Raw genomic sequence first — 16,279 nt, 5'->3', positions numbered from 1 at the left:
CACACTACGGCATTGTTTTTGCCTCTTGTTCAGACAGGATGCTTTCCATGAATGTTATGGCAATTTTAGTCCTCTTTACAAAGTGATCCCAGAAAATGTACGGGAGATGTTTGTGTTCACACAGAGCCCTGTCTGCTAATTTTACATAATTATTTGGGACCAAAAGTGCTGTGTGAATGGGGTATTTCATGAACAACACACAAAAGTTGATGACAATCATCTTCAAATAAAGAATTAAATTATACAAACACATACAACTTTAATTTGATTGGTTTAAGGATTTTCTTACTTTAATATCTTAAGTTTACAGTTTGTATTCTTCAGTCCATCAGAGAGAATCTTCACTCCTGAATCCTGCAGTTTATTTCCACTCAGGTTTAGTTCTGTCAGACTTGAGGAGTTTGAGATGAGAACTGAACTCAATGATGAACAACTTTTCTCTGTCAGATTACAGCTCATCAGACTGAGAGAGAAATAACAAAATAACAGTGTGTTAAACTACAACTTTTAGTATCACTCACAGTCAGATATAAAGAAGCAAGTGTAAATGGATGTAGAATCTGAATCAATTGAATGAGTGTGAATGAAGATGATAAACATCAGTTCAGTCAGATGAACACAAGATGAGTAAGTTGTATTGTTACAACCACAAGTTAACCAAGTTAACGCTAGCTAGGATCTTTTTGCTTTTTAATGATTGTTATAGTGAACAGAGAGCTTTATACCCAGCTTTTTAGGAACAGTGTTGCTCATGTTGTTATCCTCCATCTCAATGGTGAGGTGGTGCAGTAGTTCAGTTTGTTTTCATTTCTAGCTATGCTCACATCCTAAATATATCCCTCAAAGGCAAATCACAGACCTTTCTGTCTCCTTCTGTCTAGGGTTGGGTACCAAACCCCATGCAATTATGGCACCGTTGCCTATATGGCCGATACTTACCGGACCGAATCAGAACACAGATTTTGGTGCCTTTTAAATGCCTAAATGGGCGACTGAAATATTTTGCTCTCTGTGCCGCAAAAAGCACAATCACACCAGCACTGTATATGATTCTATTTAAATTGTACTGCTTTTAATGGTGTAAATAATTTCCTGACTTACACAATTCTTGTGAATGTGAAAGCCAGAAAGGTTTCATAATACATAGGATTCAAGTTTCATTTCTTTGCTTAACTTAAGTGAGTTTGTTTATATTTTATATTAATGTGTTTTAATATTGACAGGCTTTAACTTATGGAGCGAGAATTGTCTTTATTACATGTGAGAAATTAAATGTTCTGAGAGAAAAAAATTGTTGTAGAGAAAAAGTTTTCATACCAATAGCAAAAAATAATAATATTTGAGACTAATAAAAGTTTTGAGAGAAAGTATTTTCTCATGATAAAACAATAAAAAAAATCAAAATTATATTTTTTATATTTAAATCTCTCAAAATACTTGGAAAAAAACTCTCAAGTACATATTTTTTGTTATCAGTGTGAAAACATTTTCTCTAAATAAAAATGTTTCTCTCAAAAATGCTTTTCTTTGCTCTCAATGCAATTTATTGCTCTCTGGTCAGGATTTTGTTTTCGCTGTCACAATTGTGTCATGGGCGGGCCACATTCCTATTGGCCAGTCGGGTGAGCTTCGTCTTGTCTTGGGAATCGAACTGAATTATTACACCATTGTTCAGTTCACCTCGATAGATGCGCCTCTGCCTTGCTAATTAGCCATCATGCTAGGTAAACTTGCAAACTAACCTGGGTTATACTATTTTAAATCAAATTCATGTTTTGATTTAGGTAGTTTCACTCCTTATTTAGTGAGTCGTGAGCTAGTTTCTACCTTGGCACTTGCTAGCCTCAAAGCACCTGAAGAGTAACTGCTTGTTCATCATATTCATAAACATCCTCCTGTACCACTTTCAACCAATGTTAGTATGCAATGGGCATCCTGCGTCAATCCTGCAATTGGTACATTAACATCACATAACGTGTCATTTGAGAAAAAATCTCAAACACACACACAGATGTTTTCTGGCAGTATTTATTTTCTCAAACTGATCAGCATCTGCCTTTAAACATGCAAACATTAAACAAAAAAGAACGTGTGTGTCTGTGTGTTATCATGCTTTTATATGAATAGGTTATTTTCATTGCCATTAAAGTGCAATTACTGAACATAAACAGGAGCTAAATAAAAATTATCATTTTAGAATTTCATATGAAACTTATCTGTTTGTGCAAATCAACTCTACATTTATTATAATATACAACACATGTTTCTTTAAAATCAAACTTTATTCTTTTATTTTTACAGTGCATTGAAAATGCGCTGTACTGTTCTTACTGGGCTTTTTATTATTATTAGTGGTGCTTGCATTTATGCAAGGCATCACTATTACTATTGCTCAGGGATATTATTAGTGGTGCTTGCATTTAAGCAAAGCATCACTATTATTATTGCTCATATGTATTATGTTGGCTTTTTTTCATACTGTTCTTAATCTTATTAGTGGTGCTTGCATTTATGCAAAGCATCACTTTTATTATTGCTCAGGGATATTATTATTATTAGTGGTGCTTGCATTTATGCAAGGCATCACTATTATTATTGCTAAACACTTATAAGAATAAATAAATAAATAATATCTGGACACTTTTTCGGCGCGTAACTCATCCCACACGGTTTCTCGTAGACCCATGAAAGAGGGCTTAAATCGACCGGATCTGCTATGACTTTTATAAGCGATCGGGTGCAGGATTTCCGAAAGGGGGCAAAAAACTACCCAAAAAATCCCATTGACTTAACATTGCGCTGAACTTTGACGGGTTTTAGCTCGGCTCGAGGATTATGTAGAAAGATGTGGGTTACAACATTTGAAGAGCGTGGTAGGCTCTGTAAGAACATACATCACAATGGGGTGTAAGCTTTACCCCTGGGGTGTAAGAGGTACCCGAAAATTTCCCATTGACTTATAATGGGGCAGGGAACACGCCCATATAAGGGAATAAAAACATTCCAGACAGGATATCTTTGCTTTACAGTGACTTAGAGACAAGAGGGTGGGCTCATTTTACTCAGACATCCAATCAGTCTCTCAGGATCATACGAGAGCTATTAAGCCATGCCCCTAGCAACCATTTTGGCGACCCTAGCAACATATCCCAGAGACTGCAATTATAAAATGCCCAGATGGATATCTTCGTGCCATAGTGTCATAGAGACGTGGGGGTGGGCTCATTTTACTCAGGCATCCAATCAGTCTCTCAAGATCCTTACATAGGTATCAAGCCATGCCCCTAGCAACCAATTTTGAGAACCTTAGCAACACCAAATCAAACAGTTATATCTCCGCATCAGAACATTGTAGAAACATGGGGGTTGGACCGTTTTACTTGTGACTCGAAGTGTAATCACGGGCCACATCATTGGCCACGCCCCTAGCAACCAAATCTGAGCATCCTAGCAACCGAATAAACAAAGCCTTATATCTCCGCATCAGAACATCGTAGAGACACGGGGGTTGGACCGTTTTACTTGTGACTCGGAGTGTAATAACTGGCCACATCATTGGCAACTCCCAAGCCACGCCCCTAACAACCAAATAAGAACACCCTAGCAAACAAAGCTTTATATCTCCACATCAGAACATCGTAGAGACACGGGGGTTGGAGTGTTTTACTTGTGACTCGGAGTGTAATAACTGGCCACATCATTGGCCACTCCCAAGCCACGCCCCTAGCAACCAAATAAGAGCACCCTAGCAAACAAAGCCTTATATCTCCACATCACAACATCGTAGAGACATGGGGGTTGGACCGTTTGACTCGTGACTTGGAGTGTTATCACTAGTGGATGCCAATTTTCTCCCTAGCAACCAAATTCAATACCCTAGCAAAGAAATAAACAAAGCCTTATATCTCTGCATCAGAACATTGTAGAGACACGGGGGTTGGACGATTTGACATGTGACCCGGAGGGTAATTACTAGTGGATGCCAAGAGGTATTAAGCCACGCCCCTAGCAACCAAATATGAACACCCTAGCAACCAAATAAACAAAGCCTTATAGATCCGCATCACAACATCATAGAGCTACGCGGGTTAAACTGTTTTACTCGTGACCCGGAGTGTAATCACTAGTGGATGCAAATTTTCCCCCTAGCAACGAAAAACAGTACCCTAGCAACCAAATAAACAAAGCCTTATATCTCCGCATCAGAACATCGTAGAAACACGGGGGTTGGACCGTTTGACTTGTGACCCTGAGGGTAATTACTAGTGGATGCCAAGAGGTATTAAGCCACGCCCCTAGCAACCAAATATGAACACCCTAGCAACCAATTAAACAAAGCCTTATAGATCCGCATCAGAACATCATAGGGACGTGGGGTTAGAACGTTTTACTTGTGACTGGGAGTGTAATCACTATTGGATGCAAATTTTCTCCCTAGCAACCAAATACAGGACCCTAGCAACATAATAAACAAAGCCTTATATCTCAGCATCAGAAAATCGTAGAAACACGGGGGTTGGACGGTTTTACTTGTGGCTTGAAGTAAATCACTAGTGGATGCCAATGTTTCCCCTAGCAATCAAATAAAGTACCCTAGCAACTGAATACAAAGCCTTATATCTCCGCATCAGAATGTCATAGAGACAAGGGAGTTGGACCATTTTACTCGTGGCTTGAAGAATAATCACTAGTGGTTGCCATTTTTCCCTAGCAATCAACTACAGGACCCTAGCAACCGAATATACAAAGCCTTATATCTTCGGATCAGAATATCATAGAGACACAGGGTTGGACCGTTTGACTTGTAACTTGGAATTTAAGTACTATTGGATGCCAATTTTTTCCCCAGCAACCAAATACAGTATCCTAGCAATGGAATAAACAAAGCCTTATATCTCTGCATCAGAACATTGTATAGTCATTGGGGTTGAACCATTTTACTTTTGGCTTGTAGTTTAATCACTAAAGGATGCTAATTTTTACCTAACAACCAAATACAGTAGGCTACTCTATTAACCGAATAAACAAAGCTTTATATATCTGCATCAGAACATCAGAGAGACACAGGGTTTGGATCATTTTACTTGTGGGTTGGAGTATAATCACTGGTGGATGAAATTTACTTCCTAGCAACCAAATACAGTGCAACGGATGTAAAAGTGTAGTAACTATGTTTTTTTGGTGTGTTGATTACTATTAGCCAACCCATGGTTTTACTACAGTAACCATATTTTAATTATTTTGTGGTAACCATGGTTTTACTACAGTAACCATATTTTAATTATTTTGTGGTAACCATGGTTTTACTACAGTAACCATTTTTGTTTTAACTGTAATAAAAACATGGTTAATTTTCGTAAGGGTCTATAGTTGTTTTGAAGTCATTATTTTTATATTTTTTAAAATACAGTGTTATCTAAATACAATATGTGATGCTGTGTTATTTTTTTATTACAATTAGCTCCAGTTCATGTTCTCTGAACAATAAACACTCTTCAACACATGATTTTTAGTCTGATTATTTCCATTCAGGCATATCACAATATAGAGGTTAGGGGAACGTTATCAGAATGTTAAGGGATCGTTCCTTTTAACGTTTGCATGAGAGATGTTCCCTAAACCTGAAAGGAATTAAGTACATATTTATTTTTGTTTATTTTTAAATTGAATGCCACTATAATATAGTGCAAGTGATTAGATTAACGTGCAATAATTATTATAAATTAAAAAACACAGTAAACATGGGCTCATTATAGTGACAGTTAATGCTGGCTGCTGATTGGCTGTACACTATTGCTGTCTGGAAAGAGTTGCCAACCGGTTGCTGAGGAAAAGTTATTCTCCTCCTGAGATAAGTTGCAGATGGTTGTTTTCCAAATATGCTCTTTTATAAGTCCTTTTCATGTCAAATGTAGCTCTTTATCTTAGATAATATAATTGTTTTCGTCTGTTTAGGCTATATTATCTGTATTATAATTTGGTGTTTAGTTTTCTTTGATGAATTTAAAGCCGTATGTGTAATGATCATGTGTGATATAGGCATCTAACGTTAAGTTACTGCTTGCCACCATCTTTTTGGTAAAATCTGTTTGATTGAAATTATGTCAATGGTTTTACCATTGGCAGTGTTTCACTTATGTTATAACGTTATTTTGTAAGATTACAAGATACATCGAACATGTATTGATTTTGGTGCCCATTTTAGCCATCCACGAAGGTAACTTATGTGGTTATACTTAATGTTGGGTGAGTTAAAATAATAATTAAGGTTTATTCGCCGTTTTTGTATTATACGTTACACTGAGACTAAAGTGAAATGTGAAAGTTAGCGCAGATTGTGATGCATTGCATTAAGGTAACTTGTAGTTTCACGTTTCATCAAGGGTTAAGCTGGCTGCACGGTACAATCACACGTTTTCGTTGAGCATGCAATCAGATAAGTTATCGGTGAAGAATCCAATTAATTTATTTTTGCTAAGCGAAATATGCTCAACAGGCACACAGGCTGCAGGGTTGCCAACTCTCACACATCTGGCGTGACAGTCATGCATTCAGCCTCAATCTCACGCTCAAAAATGAAATCTCACGCTAAAATAGACATTCTTCTCTGCTGTATTTTTTCACTCATGTGCATGGCCGTACCCACCATTAAGGGCTTCTTGTTATTTAAAGGAGTAGTCCACTTTAACCTCTTGAAAAGCACCCCCATTCTGGCCCGAAACCATGAAAATACCTACTTTCACTAAAAGGGCTGTTTTTACTAAACCATTTATAGTATAAGCATAACTGTGGTATCAATAGATAGAAGACACTTTGAGCTTCGTTTTCCATGTTTCAAAATTATTTTAAGATTAAAAAAAAAAAGTTAGAGAGGCTGAAGTACATTGTAATAAAATTTTTTTTGCCAAAGCCACAAGTCTAAAGAAGTTATATTTCACGTTTGAAGTCAATAGACCCAAAAATGAGGTTCTTGCAAGAGTTTTTGTAAGACTAGTGCCTTTTCTAAGTGCCAGTCAGCCACAAAATAAAAGTCTTTTGTTTACATGCATACACGTTCGTTCTTTTTATTGTTCATCCTTATATAAGCGTATAAAATGCCGTATCCACACCAGGAAATAAAGCTTCACACAAAGATCGTTGAATTCGTGTTCTAATTGGCTACACGTTCTGTCTATCAATATTTTCCATGAAGTCATTGGAGGAACGCGCGAGTCAGATGACGTCACGATATTAGACAGCGCTGTTTGGATATTATGTATTATACTCCCGCCTACTTGTACAATCAAGTATGAGCGCTGGTTTTGAACACGAGTGTGCTCTCATATACAAGTGTTACGATGTAAATAGTCCTCAGATTGTATATTATAATCTATTACAAGACGTGCATCTGAAATCTGATGTAAACAATGGAAAATATATCCATATTTCACGGATTATTCGCATTTGTGGACAACAGTGGTCATTGGATGTACTTTGTTGGAGAGTTTTTATGGGTTATTCACACATCTGAAACAGACTGGATTCGATTCGCGTTCCTTATACCAGCACAAAGGTAAGGAGTCAGTTTATATTATGCATGTTGTTATCTGGACTTCTGTAATAAAATACTATATTTATGATACTAGAGCAATTTAATCTCAAAACGGACACCATACACTGATGCTAAACCCTTAGACCTTTTAAACGATGTATAGTAGTGTTATTATTATTGTTGTTTGTACACAGTAGGCTATATATATATTGTTAGCAGCATTAAAAAAAACTGACGTCCTTCCGTCCGCGAGCTAGTGCGCGTCGAGAGGTTAAAGTTGGGGCCCATTGACTTACCATAGTATTTTCTTTTCCTACTATGAAAAGTCAATGGACCCCATCTTTAAAGTGGACTACTCCTTTAACCCAACGGTCAACGCTCGTTTAGCTTCTTGCATTGCCGCGCAGACCGATCGGCATGAGACATCCTAGCACCGCGAGACCGATTCAACAGTAAATGACTCAGTATGCATCAGAGCCATAGAGAAACTCCGCGCTCAAAGTGAAATTAATTCCCAGATGACGAATCAAATCACAGACAAAAGTGCAACTCAAAGGGGGACAGCTGCGCGATTCCTCAGAAAGTGGAAGTGCAAGAAACATGTAAGTAATCAAACGCTGACTATTATACAGCTGTATAATGTTTAGATTCACAGCCTTCGAAAAAATCAGACGCATCGTGCGCGCACAACGCTTCATCCACCGGTAGCGCGCGTGCAGAGTTTAATAGGGCCCTGTTTGTTTTTTGTCTTAAACGATCAAATTCACATAACATTTGTGAATGTAGCTGTCTTAGTGTGTATCATGGTAAACAACTAATTATGTCTAAACCGAATGTAAACATTTTGCATTCTGTCTAAAGCCTGCCTAATAAACACTATCCATTTTGAAGTCATAAACAAAAGAAGAGAAAATCACTCACTGGTCTTGAACGTAACTTCTGTAACTTTGTAATAAAGGATTAATCCATATTTACTTTTAAATAAAGTACTATTTTTGCCAAAAATTCTTAGTGTTGAGCTCTTCTATTGAAGTAAGCTTAAGGTTTATTATGGAATTTTGATTTCCTGAACAACTTACTAAAATTACTTTTTCATTAACAGACAGTAAATCATATGTGAGAAGTTTAAAATTCAGCCTTGCATTATATCTTACAGCAGGTATGCTCAAATATGATTATTTGTTACACCTGACCTAGATAATAAACATGTGAATATTAGCCAAAGCAAAATTCTTATGACAGACAGGAGGCTAATGGACCATTCTAAGGGCCCAATATATAGTAATTTCCTGAATATAAGCACCATGCATTGTTTTATGCAAACAAAAAGCAAAACCATGTATTAACCTAATCTGTGTATTAACGTTAGTTTACGGTGCAGGTTTAGATGGTGAGAGGCCAAAATTTCCAGTAGGCCACTGCATGCACATGTTTGGGGAGAAATCTCACTCCAGACAAATCACCAAAGTTGGCAACCCTGCACAGAGACAGTGCAGCACATGATGCAGGTATTCTGAAGCGATTGTACGGTAATGCATCATAAAAATAAACTGAGCTTGTTCTGTGGATTAACATCATTCTAGAATAGATAGTTTGCCGGTTGATTCCGAGGTAGGGATGTCAAATTATAAATTTTCCCATATTCGATGATCATTTAAATTAACGATCAATCAATCGAATAATCGTTAACAGTAATAGTGCAATAAGCCATTACAGCAGTGGCATATAGCCAATGACATAAAAGTGTGAGTAAAAACGCCAGCTTCCTCACGCGAATTAAAATATTTTATTTTGTCTAAATAACATGCTAGTGGGATTGTTAAATGAGTCAATGTAGTTGGTGTTTTGATAAAAATCATCAATTAAATTTTGTAATGAAATATAATGACTAATAGACACAATAAACTCCGCCTCATAACGGGCACTCCGCACAGTCGGATAAAAGTCTGTGCGTTCATGACAAATTAAAAGTTTCTCATCAAGTGTTCTTTTTCTAGTTGTTCACCTCGCTTTTCAAGTCATTGATACACCGCTTGTTGTAATTATGTCCAAGAAGCACACAAAGGACACTTTTCCCGTCGTCACCTCAGCTTTAGACCTGCGGCATACTTTCAACAAAGATGCTTTTATTATGAAGATTTCAACCTTCCATTAGAAAACCCGCAACAGTGTTTAGCGTGTAACGCCTCAGCCAGTCAATTATGATCAATGATATGTTGCGGGCATTCAGAGTGTAACTACAGTCAGTTACAGTTTACATTTAACAGTTTCTTACCAGAATTAAGTTTTACATTTTAATCTATTTATTAAAAATGGCTTCTGGTCTCCTTCCCTGTGTAAAGCAGCGTTAGCAGCGTTGCTATGCTAATCTTGCAGGCTTCCCTGAAGAGGGTCTTTGCTTTCAGTATCCTAACTGTGTTTAGATTTTCGGCATCGGACCCTCTCAGATCCACTGCGGATGCCATTTCGTTGCGTTAGCCGCCAGCCTCGTCTCGAATGAGGTTAAAAAGCCCAAGTGTGTGTTTGGCATCGAGAACCGTTGTGATCATGGCTAGTTTAACTTCTTCGCGCTTGTTTAGTTTTTTCACCAGCTGTGTATGTGCTTTGCGCAGGCGCCAGACACACGTGCTTGCCTTTTCGACAATCGTTAAGTTTTATCATTTTAATTATTATCGACAATTAATCGAAGATCGATTAATTGTTAACATCCCTATTCCGAGGTTATAAATGCGTCACCGCTGTTGAGGCGTTGGCAATGCATCGACCGTGATGATGGCATCGCACCATGAGCTGAGTTGACTATCAGAATATAACGTTACAATTTGATAAAAAGTTTGTATTCAAAGTCATGAGCAAACAAACTGGAGTTTAATAAAAGCAGGCTATCAAAACTGTAGATCTGTGTCCTCTAGGTTCTGCTTTACTGTTGTCTGTTTTAAATAATGAACACTGTTATGTATATTTATTAAACAATATCCCTAAAGTTTGCTGAATAAAGGATGTTTTCTGTCGTTTTAGCAATTAGTACGGTTTACTTTTAGTAGCAGCTGATTTGTGTAGCCTATATATTGCATATCTACTGTATTGCAATACATAATATATCCATAGGCCACGGTGCAGATAATACTGTAAACTGGTTCAATGATGGGGAATTCTGATCATAACTAGCTTGACAAAAATAATAAATGAAACATGTTTATTTATAAGTAATAAAGGGGTGGTTTCAATTACAGCAGGGATGGGCAACTGGCGGCCCGAGGGCCGCACACGGCCCGGGGTAAATTTTAATATGGCCCGCTGGACCATATTATAATTAATCAAATACTTTTAAAATGATGATTTTTGTATTCGGACGTAAGACCTCCCAACCAGGAGGGGGCGCTAGGTCCCGCGGATCATCACAGTAAGCATAGTCCCGTGTTTGGGCTTATGTGAAGAAGATGTCTTCAAGTTCACGGGGTCCAAAACCCAAGGTCCGACCCGAGACCCGATCAAGTTCGGATCTAAATGTTTCACGCGTGCCTCAGACACAGGTCGGGTACAATAATCGGGTCTCGGGTTATTTCAAATGAATATGTTTTTCCCGAACGGACCCGAAAAGCCCTGAACTATGTGTGTTAATGTATGTGTTAATGTCCTTTTCAAACCTCTCCTATGTTTGCCAAGAGCGCCTAATTACGACATTTTGTGGCTGGCGATAGGTAAATTTTCGTTGAGACAGACATGTCAAATCATTTTAAATGTACATTTTAGGGGTTACCTTGGTGTCATCGTCATATAAACAAATGGAGCAGCTCGCCAAATTGGTTGCGAGCCCACCGGGGCTGCGACTCCACACTGCACACACGTCAGTTTACATTCGGGTCCAGTCAGGTTCAAAACAATGCCACTGGTTTGGGTGACGGATCGGACTCGAGACAGAATTACTCTTAGATTTGAAAGGTAAAATACTTTGTTATTAACATTTTTATATATTTTGTTTTGAATGTATGTATTATTTATTATTATTATTATGTATATTTATTTTAAATAATTTTGTTCTCTGATGGCAGGATGAGAAACTCCTCTATACTGATTTAAAACTGCCTTGTTTGTTACAGATGTTAAAGCAATGCAGTTAAGAAGTTTTATCTAAAAATGCTTTGTCCACTGAAAATAAAGTTATGATTTAGAATTAGCATAATTGCCAAGTTTAATAGTTAAAATCTTTAAAGACCGGTTCATTGTATATTGTGTTCCTTAATAAAGAAAATTAAGAATGATGTAAATTGTGCGTGTGGTTCTGGCCCCCTTGGTATAAAGGAGAAAAATGCTGGCCCTCGTCATTATCAAAGTTGCCCAACCCTGAATTACAGGAATTAAGTGTAGTCACAGATCAAATGCATGTTTGAATTGTGTGAACTACTGTATAAACAGCTTGCAGTGACTTATCTTATCAGATTCAATGCTACCATTTTGTCACAAGATGCAGAGAAGTAAGGTCTTAAAGGGGACAGAGAATGAAAAACCATTTTTACCTTGTCTTTGTTGAATAATGGTAGTCTACCCGCATTCACAAACATACAAAAAGTTCTAGACATGCTAAACATCTCAGTCTCATAGAAATTCCTCTTTTAGAAATGTCAGTCAGAAAACGGCCCAATCTGAAAAACTGATGCTTATGACATCACAGGCATCTCACTGCCCCTCCACTTTAACCCTCTGGGGTCCGACCCTTTTGGGACACTGTCAGAGGTTCTGACATGCTCTCACGTTTGGTCTTTTTTCAGTTGCTCTAAAACACATTAATGGCTAATATCACATAACACTGTATTCAACACAAACTGTGCTATAATAATATGTAAGATTAATGTATGTACATGTTTGAATTTTAAGTAAATTATGTTTATGCGTGGTTAGTAAAAAAAGAAAACAAAAAGTTGCTGAAATAAGGCCAAGGAACACATCCTAAACATTTGTAAACAAGCAAAAAAGTTATCTACTCTTGTAGAGAATTTGCTAGAAAAAGATGTAAAAACCATTTAACCCACTCACTCACATGAAACAATACATTGATTTAACTTTTGTAAGACACCTTTTGCTGTGTAAAGGCAATATGCAAGGGAGGGTCAATGGTCATGAATATTGATGTGTTTCATCATGTGAGACCCAACCCCCTAATAGCTCAGTGAGGAATGTTGGGACAAAAGAATGAATGCGGGGAGACTTAAAGAGAGAATATTTTGCTTGTAGTTTTAAAAAAATTGTTTACAATAAAGTACAAAAGACTTTATTTTTATCTGAAATTAGTAAAATAAAAGTCTTATAGGGTTGCAAAAAATGCTAAAAACATGAACAAAATAGAGTTAAAAAGCTTTATTGTAATTATCAATAAAGAACCATCATTGTAATTATAAATAATAAAGTAACAATACATGTAACAATATTCTATATGACCAGTACAATATTAGCCTGGTTAGCCAGACCTACATCAAGATGTAAGGTCTGGCAACTCTTCACACAAACGGCTCAATGCAAGGGGCAGGATATAAGGTTGTCCCTCAAAATGCCTCTGCACGCAATAGGATAGCGCTATGACCAATCAGAGCAACGAAGAAGGTGACGTAGTTACCGTAACCAGTCGGCAAAACTCCAAACACATCTTTCTTGCTTAAAAAGAACTTCAGTAGGGTTATTTGCTCTTCTCTCAAAGAAAAACATAAGTCTAAGTCCTCCAGAGTCGCGGCCAAAGCCGCTTCAAAAGAAAGCTGTTCGCCAGCAGCAGCAGCCATTCTTTGTTTTCAAGTAGGAACCGTTGCAGCTCTGTCGTCATCATGTTAAACCCGCCCCACAGACGCTACACACGATGTGATTGGCCTGACCAAATTTTGGTTTTTGGAGCTGTTAAGTGTATTGAGAGTGCCTAGACTAAACCCTGGCAGCAAATATATTTTGCGGCCGCTAGGGTGCGTCTAGATTTCTAGGCTAGTACAATATGGCTCTAATTAAAAGAAAATTATTCTAAATGTCAGCTATGAATGTACAGTTTGGTGTCCATCTAAAAATACTTCACAATATAAAAAATAAGGTATACATTTGTAAACCATCACACACTGTAACTCTTTGAGAATGGAGTTAAATGTTGTCGTGCCATTGTTCAAAACAGTTCCTATTTAACTGAACACACAATGGAACATTACATGTTTGTCGTCTTCTGGGTGACTCATGTGCACATTCCATGAAATAGTGCAGTATCTCTCTCTTGACATTACTCTGGCAGGAAAAGGCACGGAGAAAACATCGTCCTGTCTCCAGTAGTGCCTGATGGAGATCATCTTTACCATGGCCATATAAAATAGTAGTCCAATGTAGCGTTACCTCTCAGTGACTCTGACATCTTTCCATTTATACTTGCAACCATTTGCTGTTACCCTGGCAGCCTGAGCGTTGGTGTTATGGCTTAGATTTAAAACTGCATCCTCCGGAAAAAACATTTTGAAGAGATTCGGGTGTGTGCGTCTGCATGACTCAGCTGATGTCCAGGTTCCCGTGCAGAAAAAAGAAACGCAAAGTGTGTGGAACCACATCAATATCAGCCTCTGTTTTCCATGACAGAATGGACCTCCTGCTGCTTGCCTGGATGTTGGTCTTGACTCTTTTTGCAACAGGTGCCTTATCACTGTCAGTGGTAAATCTGTAAATAAATAAATAAATCGTTTCGGTAAATAAATGGTTTCGGACCAATTTTAACATCACAGTTGATGTTAAAGGTGGCTTCTCCACCTTTATATATAATAATTTAATTAAAAGAAACGTTGAGACATTGATAAATTATAAAAGAAAGACGTTTATCACACGAGTCCACCACGCACATTTACAATGCACCTGTTGCAACGGTGTTTAGCGTCTCCGCCAGCAGCAGGACCTTCAGCGCATCGGGGAATATGGAGAACTGAATAAAAACCTTAAATACTGTGCATAATCTATAAAAGACTTCTTTCGGTAGTCATGTAAAAAATGCGGTGTTAAGCCTTGAATTTTAATTGATGCATAGCGAATGTGTAAGGTAAGGCAACCTGCATGTTTATTTCGTTTCATGTTTATTTCGTTTTGTTTTGATTTATTATTTTTCTGCACCCCGCCGCAACTGCGAGCAACAGAGCAGCCCCCCTCCGCTTTTTAAAAAATAGTGTGTTGATAATAAACATTTAAACTAACATTGTTATATGCTGAAAATATATATATTATATATACGTTATTGTAGGCAAGTGAATTGTTGATTTGAGAGGCTCATTTGATCAAACAAGTCGTCAACATGACGTTTAGCTGTCTGCCGCTATCCGCTTGGTCATTATCAAAAACCTTAATTTAACAAACAAAAAAGGCTCTAAAATAAATAAAAGATATTTTATAATTTTGACAGTTAAAACTGAACTGCTTTAATTGCTGCAATAGTCATACAGCTGTTAGGAATCTGTGTAAGGAGTTATTTTTGTTATATCTGCGGATTTCTTTTGCAAAGTCTATGCGGAATTTTGCGGAATTATTTTAAATGTTTTAAAAAGATCTAAGAGAATGGGAGCTGTGGATATTACAAAACAATAAAATATTGTATAATATAGGCCTATAAAATTTATATAATATTATATAAATGGCTGTAAAGTGTAATAAAAATACTGAAGTAAATAGAAGTTCTTCACTAAAAGAATGATCGTATTTTTAATCGTGATCAAAAGTTTGAGCACAACAATCGTGATCATAATTTTTCCTGTAATCGTGCAGCCCTAATAGAACCTTTTAATTCCAAGGGGACGAAATGTAACTTACACTTTATGAATTTCGGGTTCGTTTCTGCATGCCCCCGTGCGTCTTGTATTTTCCAAATTACTAAGCAAAACATCAGTAATAGTCTACTAATAAAACAGAAAATCCCGCAAATGTGACTTACCCTGTATGAATGTCCGTCGCATTTCTGCAAATGCCCGCTGAAGAGGAGAGTGATGCTGCATTCCTACAAGTTTTTAATAATTAATAATGTATTCTCCACAGTACCAAACTTATAAAGCAATACTAAGGCGGTAAAGCATAGTTGAGATAAGATAATTGGGTACATAGATGCGCTGTATATCTTTGTTAACGGGCCATTACCGGACATATTTATGGCTAAACATTAACACATTACATATCTCCGGACACATTTACAGCACATCGATACTGCATCGATACATTTACACCCGAGCAGATAGTCGCGTAAACAAGACTTGTTGAGGCATAAACGCTAGTCAAAATATATTCTAAATAGTGATATTGTTTTATGACATATTGTATATTTACATTACACTATACAATCATACTGTTTAACGCATGACATATCTCCGGGCGCATTTACAGCACATCATTACACCCGAGCAAATAATCACGTAAAGAAGCCTTATTGATAAGTCGGCATGAACACTATAGTTATTAGTAGTGCTATTGCTTTATAACATATTCCCATTACACTAATCAGCATACGGTTTAATGTAAGAACTATCATTTTAATGTAAATAAAAGTTACGAGACGTTTATATAAAGTCATTATGAATATCTGCTTGCAAATAGTCAGTATACAGTATATAAAAGTTTACATCACACAACATTTCAACAAATGTAGGTAAAACTTACTCTTCAGAAATTATATCCTCAGCTGGATCAAGTCGCTCTTCAAAATACAAACGTTCATCGTCGGAGTCCTGCTCTTTGTCTGAAGAAACTGTGAACTCTTCCTCG

At 37.2% G+C, this 16,279-nt stretch overlaps 1 protein-coding gene across 2 annotated transcripts in view; it reads right to left on the bottom strand.

Annotated features, from left to right (window-relative positions):
• Positions 1-16,279, bottom strand: part of LOC135745137 (NLR family CARD domain-containing protein 3-like) — a 223,092-nt gene that overhangs the window by 37,008 nt on the left and 169,805 nt on the right. For both annotated transcript variants that reach the window (XM_065263505.2, XM_065263506.2), the window contains exon 8: positions 290-463. In XM_065263505.2, the coding sequence (XP_065119577.2) occupies positions 290-463 (174 nt within the window). The remainder of the gene's footprint in view (positions 1-289; positions 464-16,279) is intronic.

The sequence above is a fragment of the Paramisgurnus dabryanus genome, chromosome 10, assembly GCF_030506205.2.
Source record: "Paramisgurnus dabryanus chromosome 10, PD_genome_1.1, whole genome shotgun sequence".
NCBI lineage: Eukaryota > Metazoa > Chordata > Actinopteri > Cypriniformes > Cobitidae > Paramisgurnus > Paramisgurnus dabryanus.
Note: the sequence above shows the minus strand (reverse complement) of the source record. Positions and strands in the feature narration are given on the sequence as shown.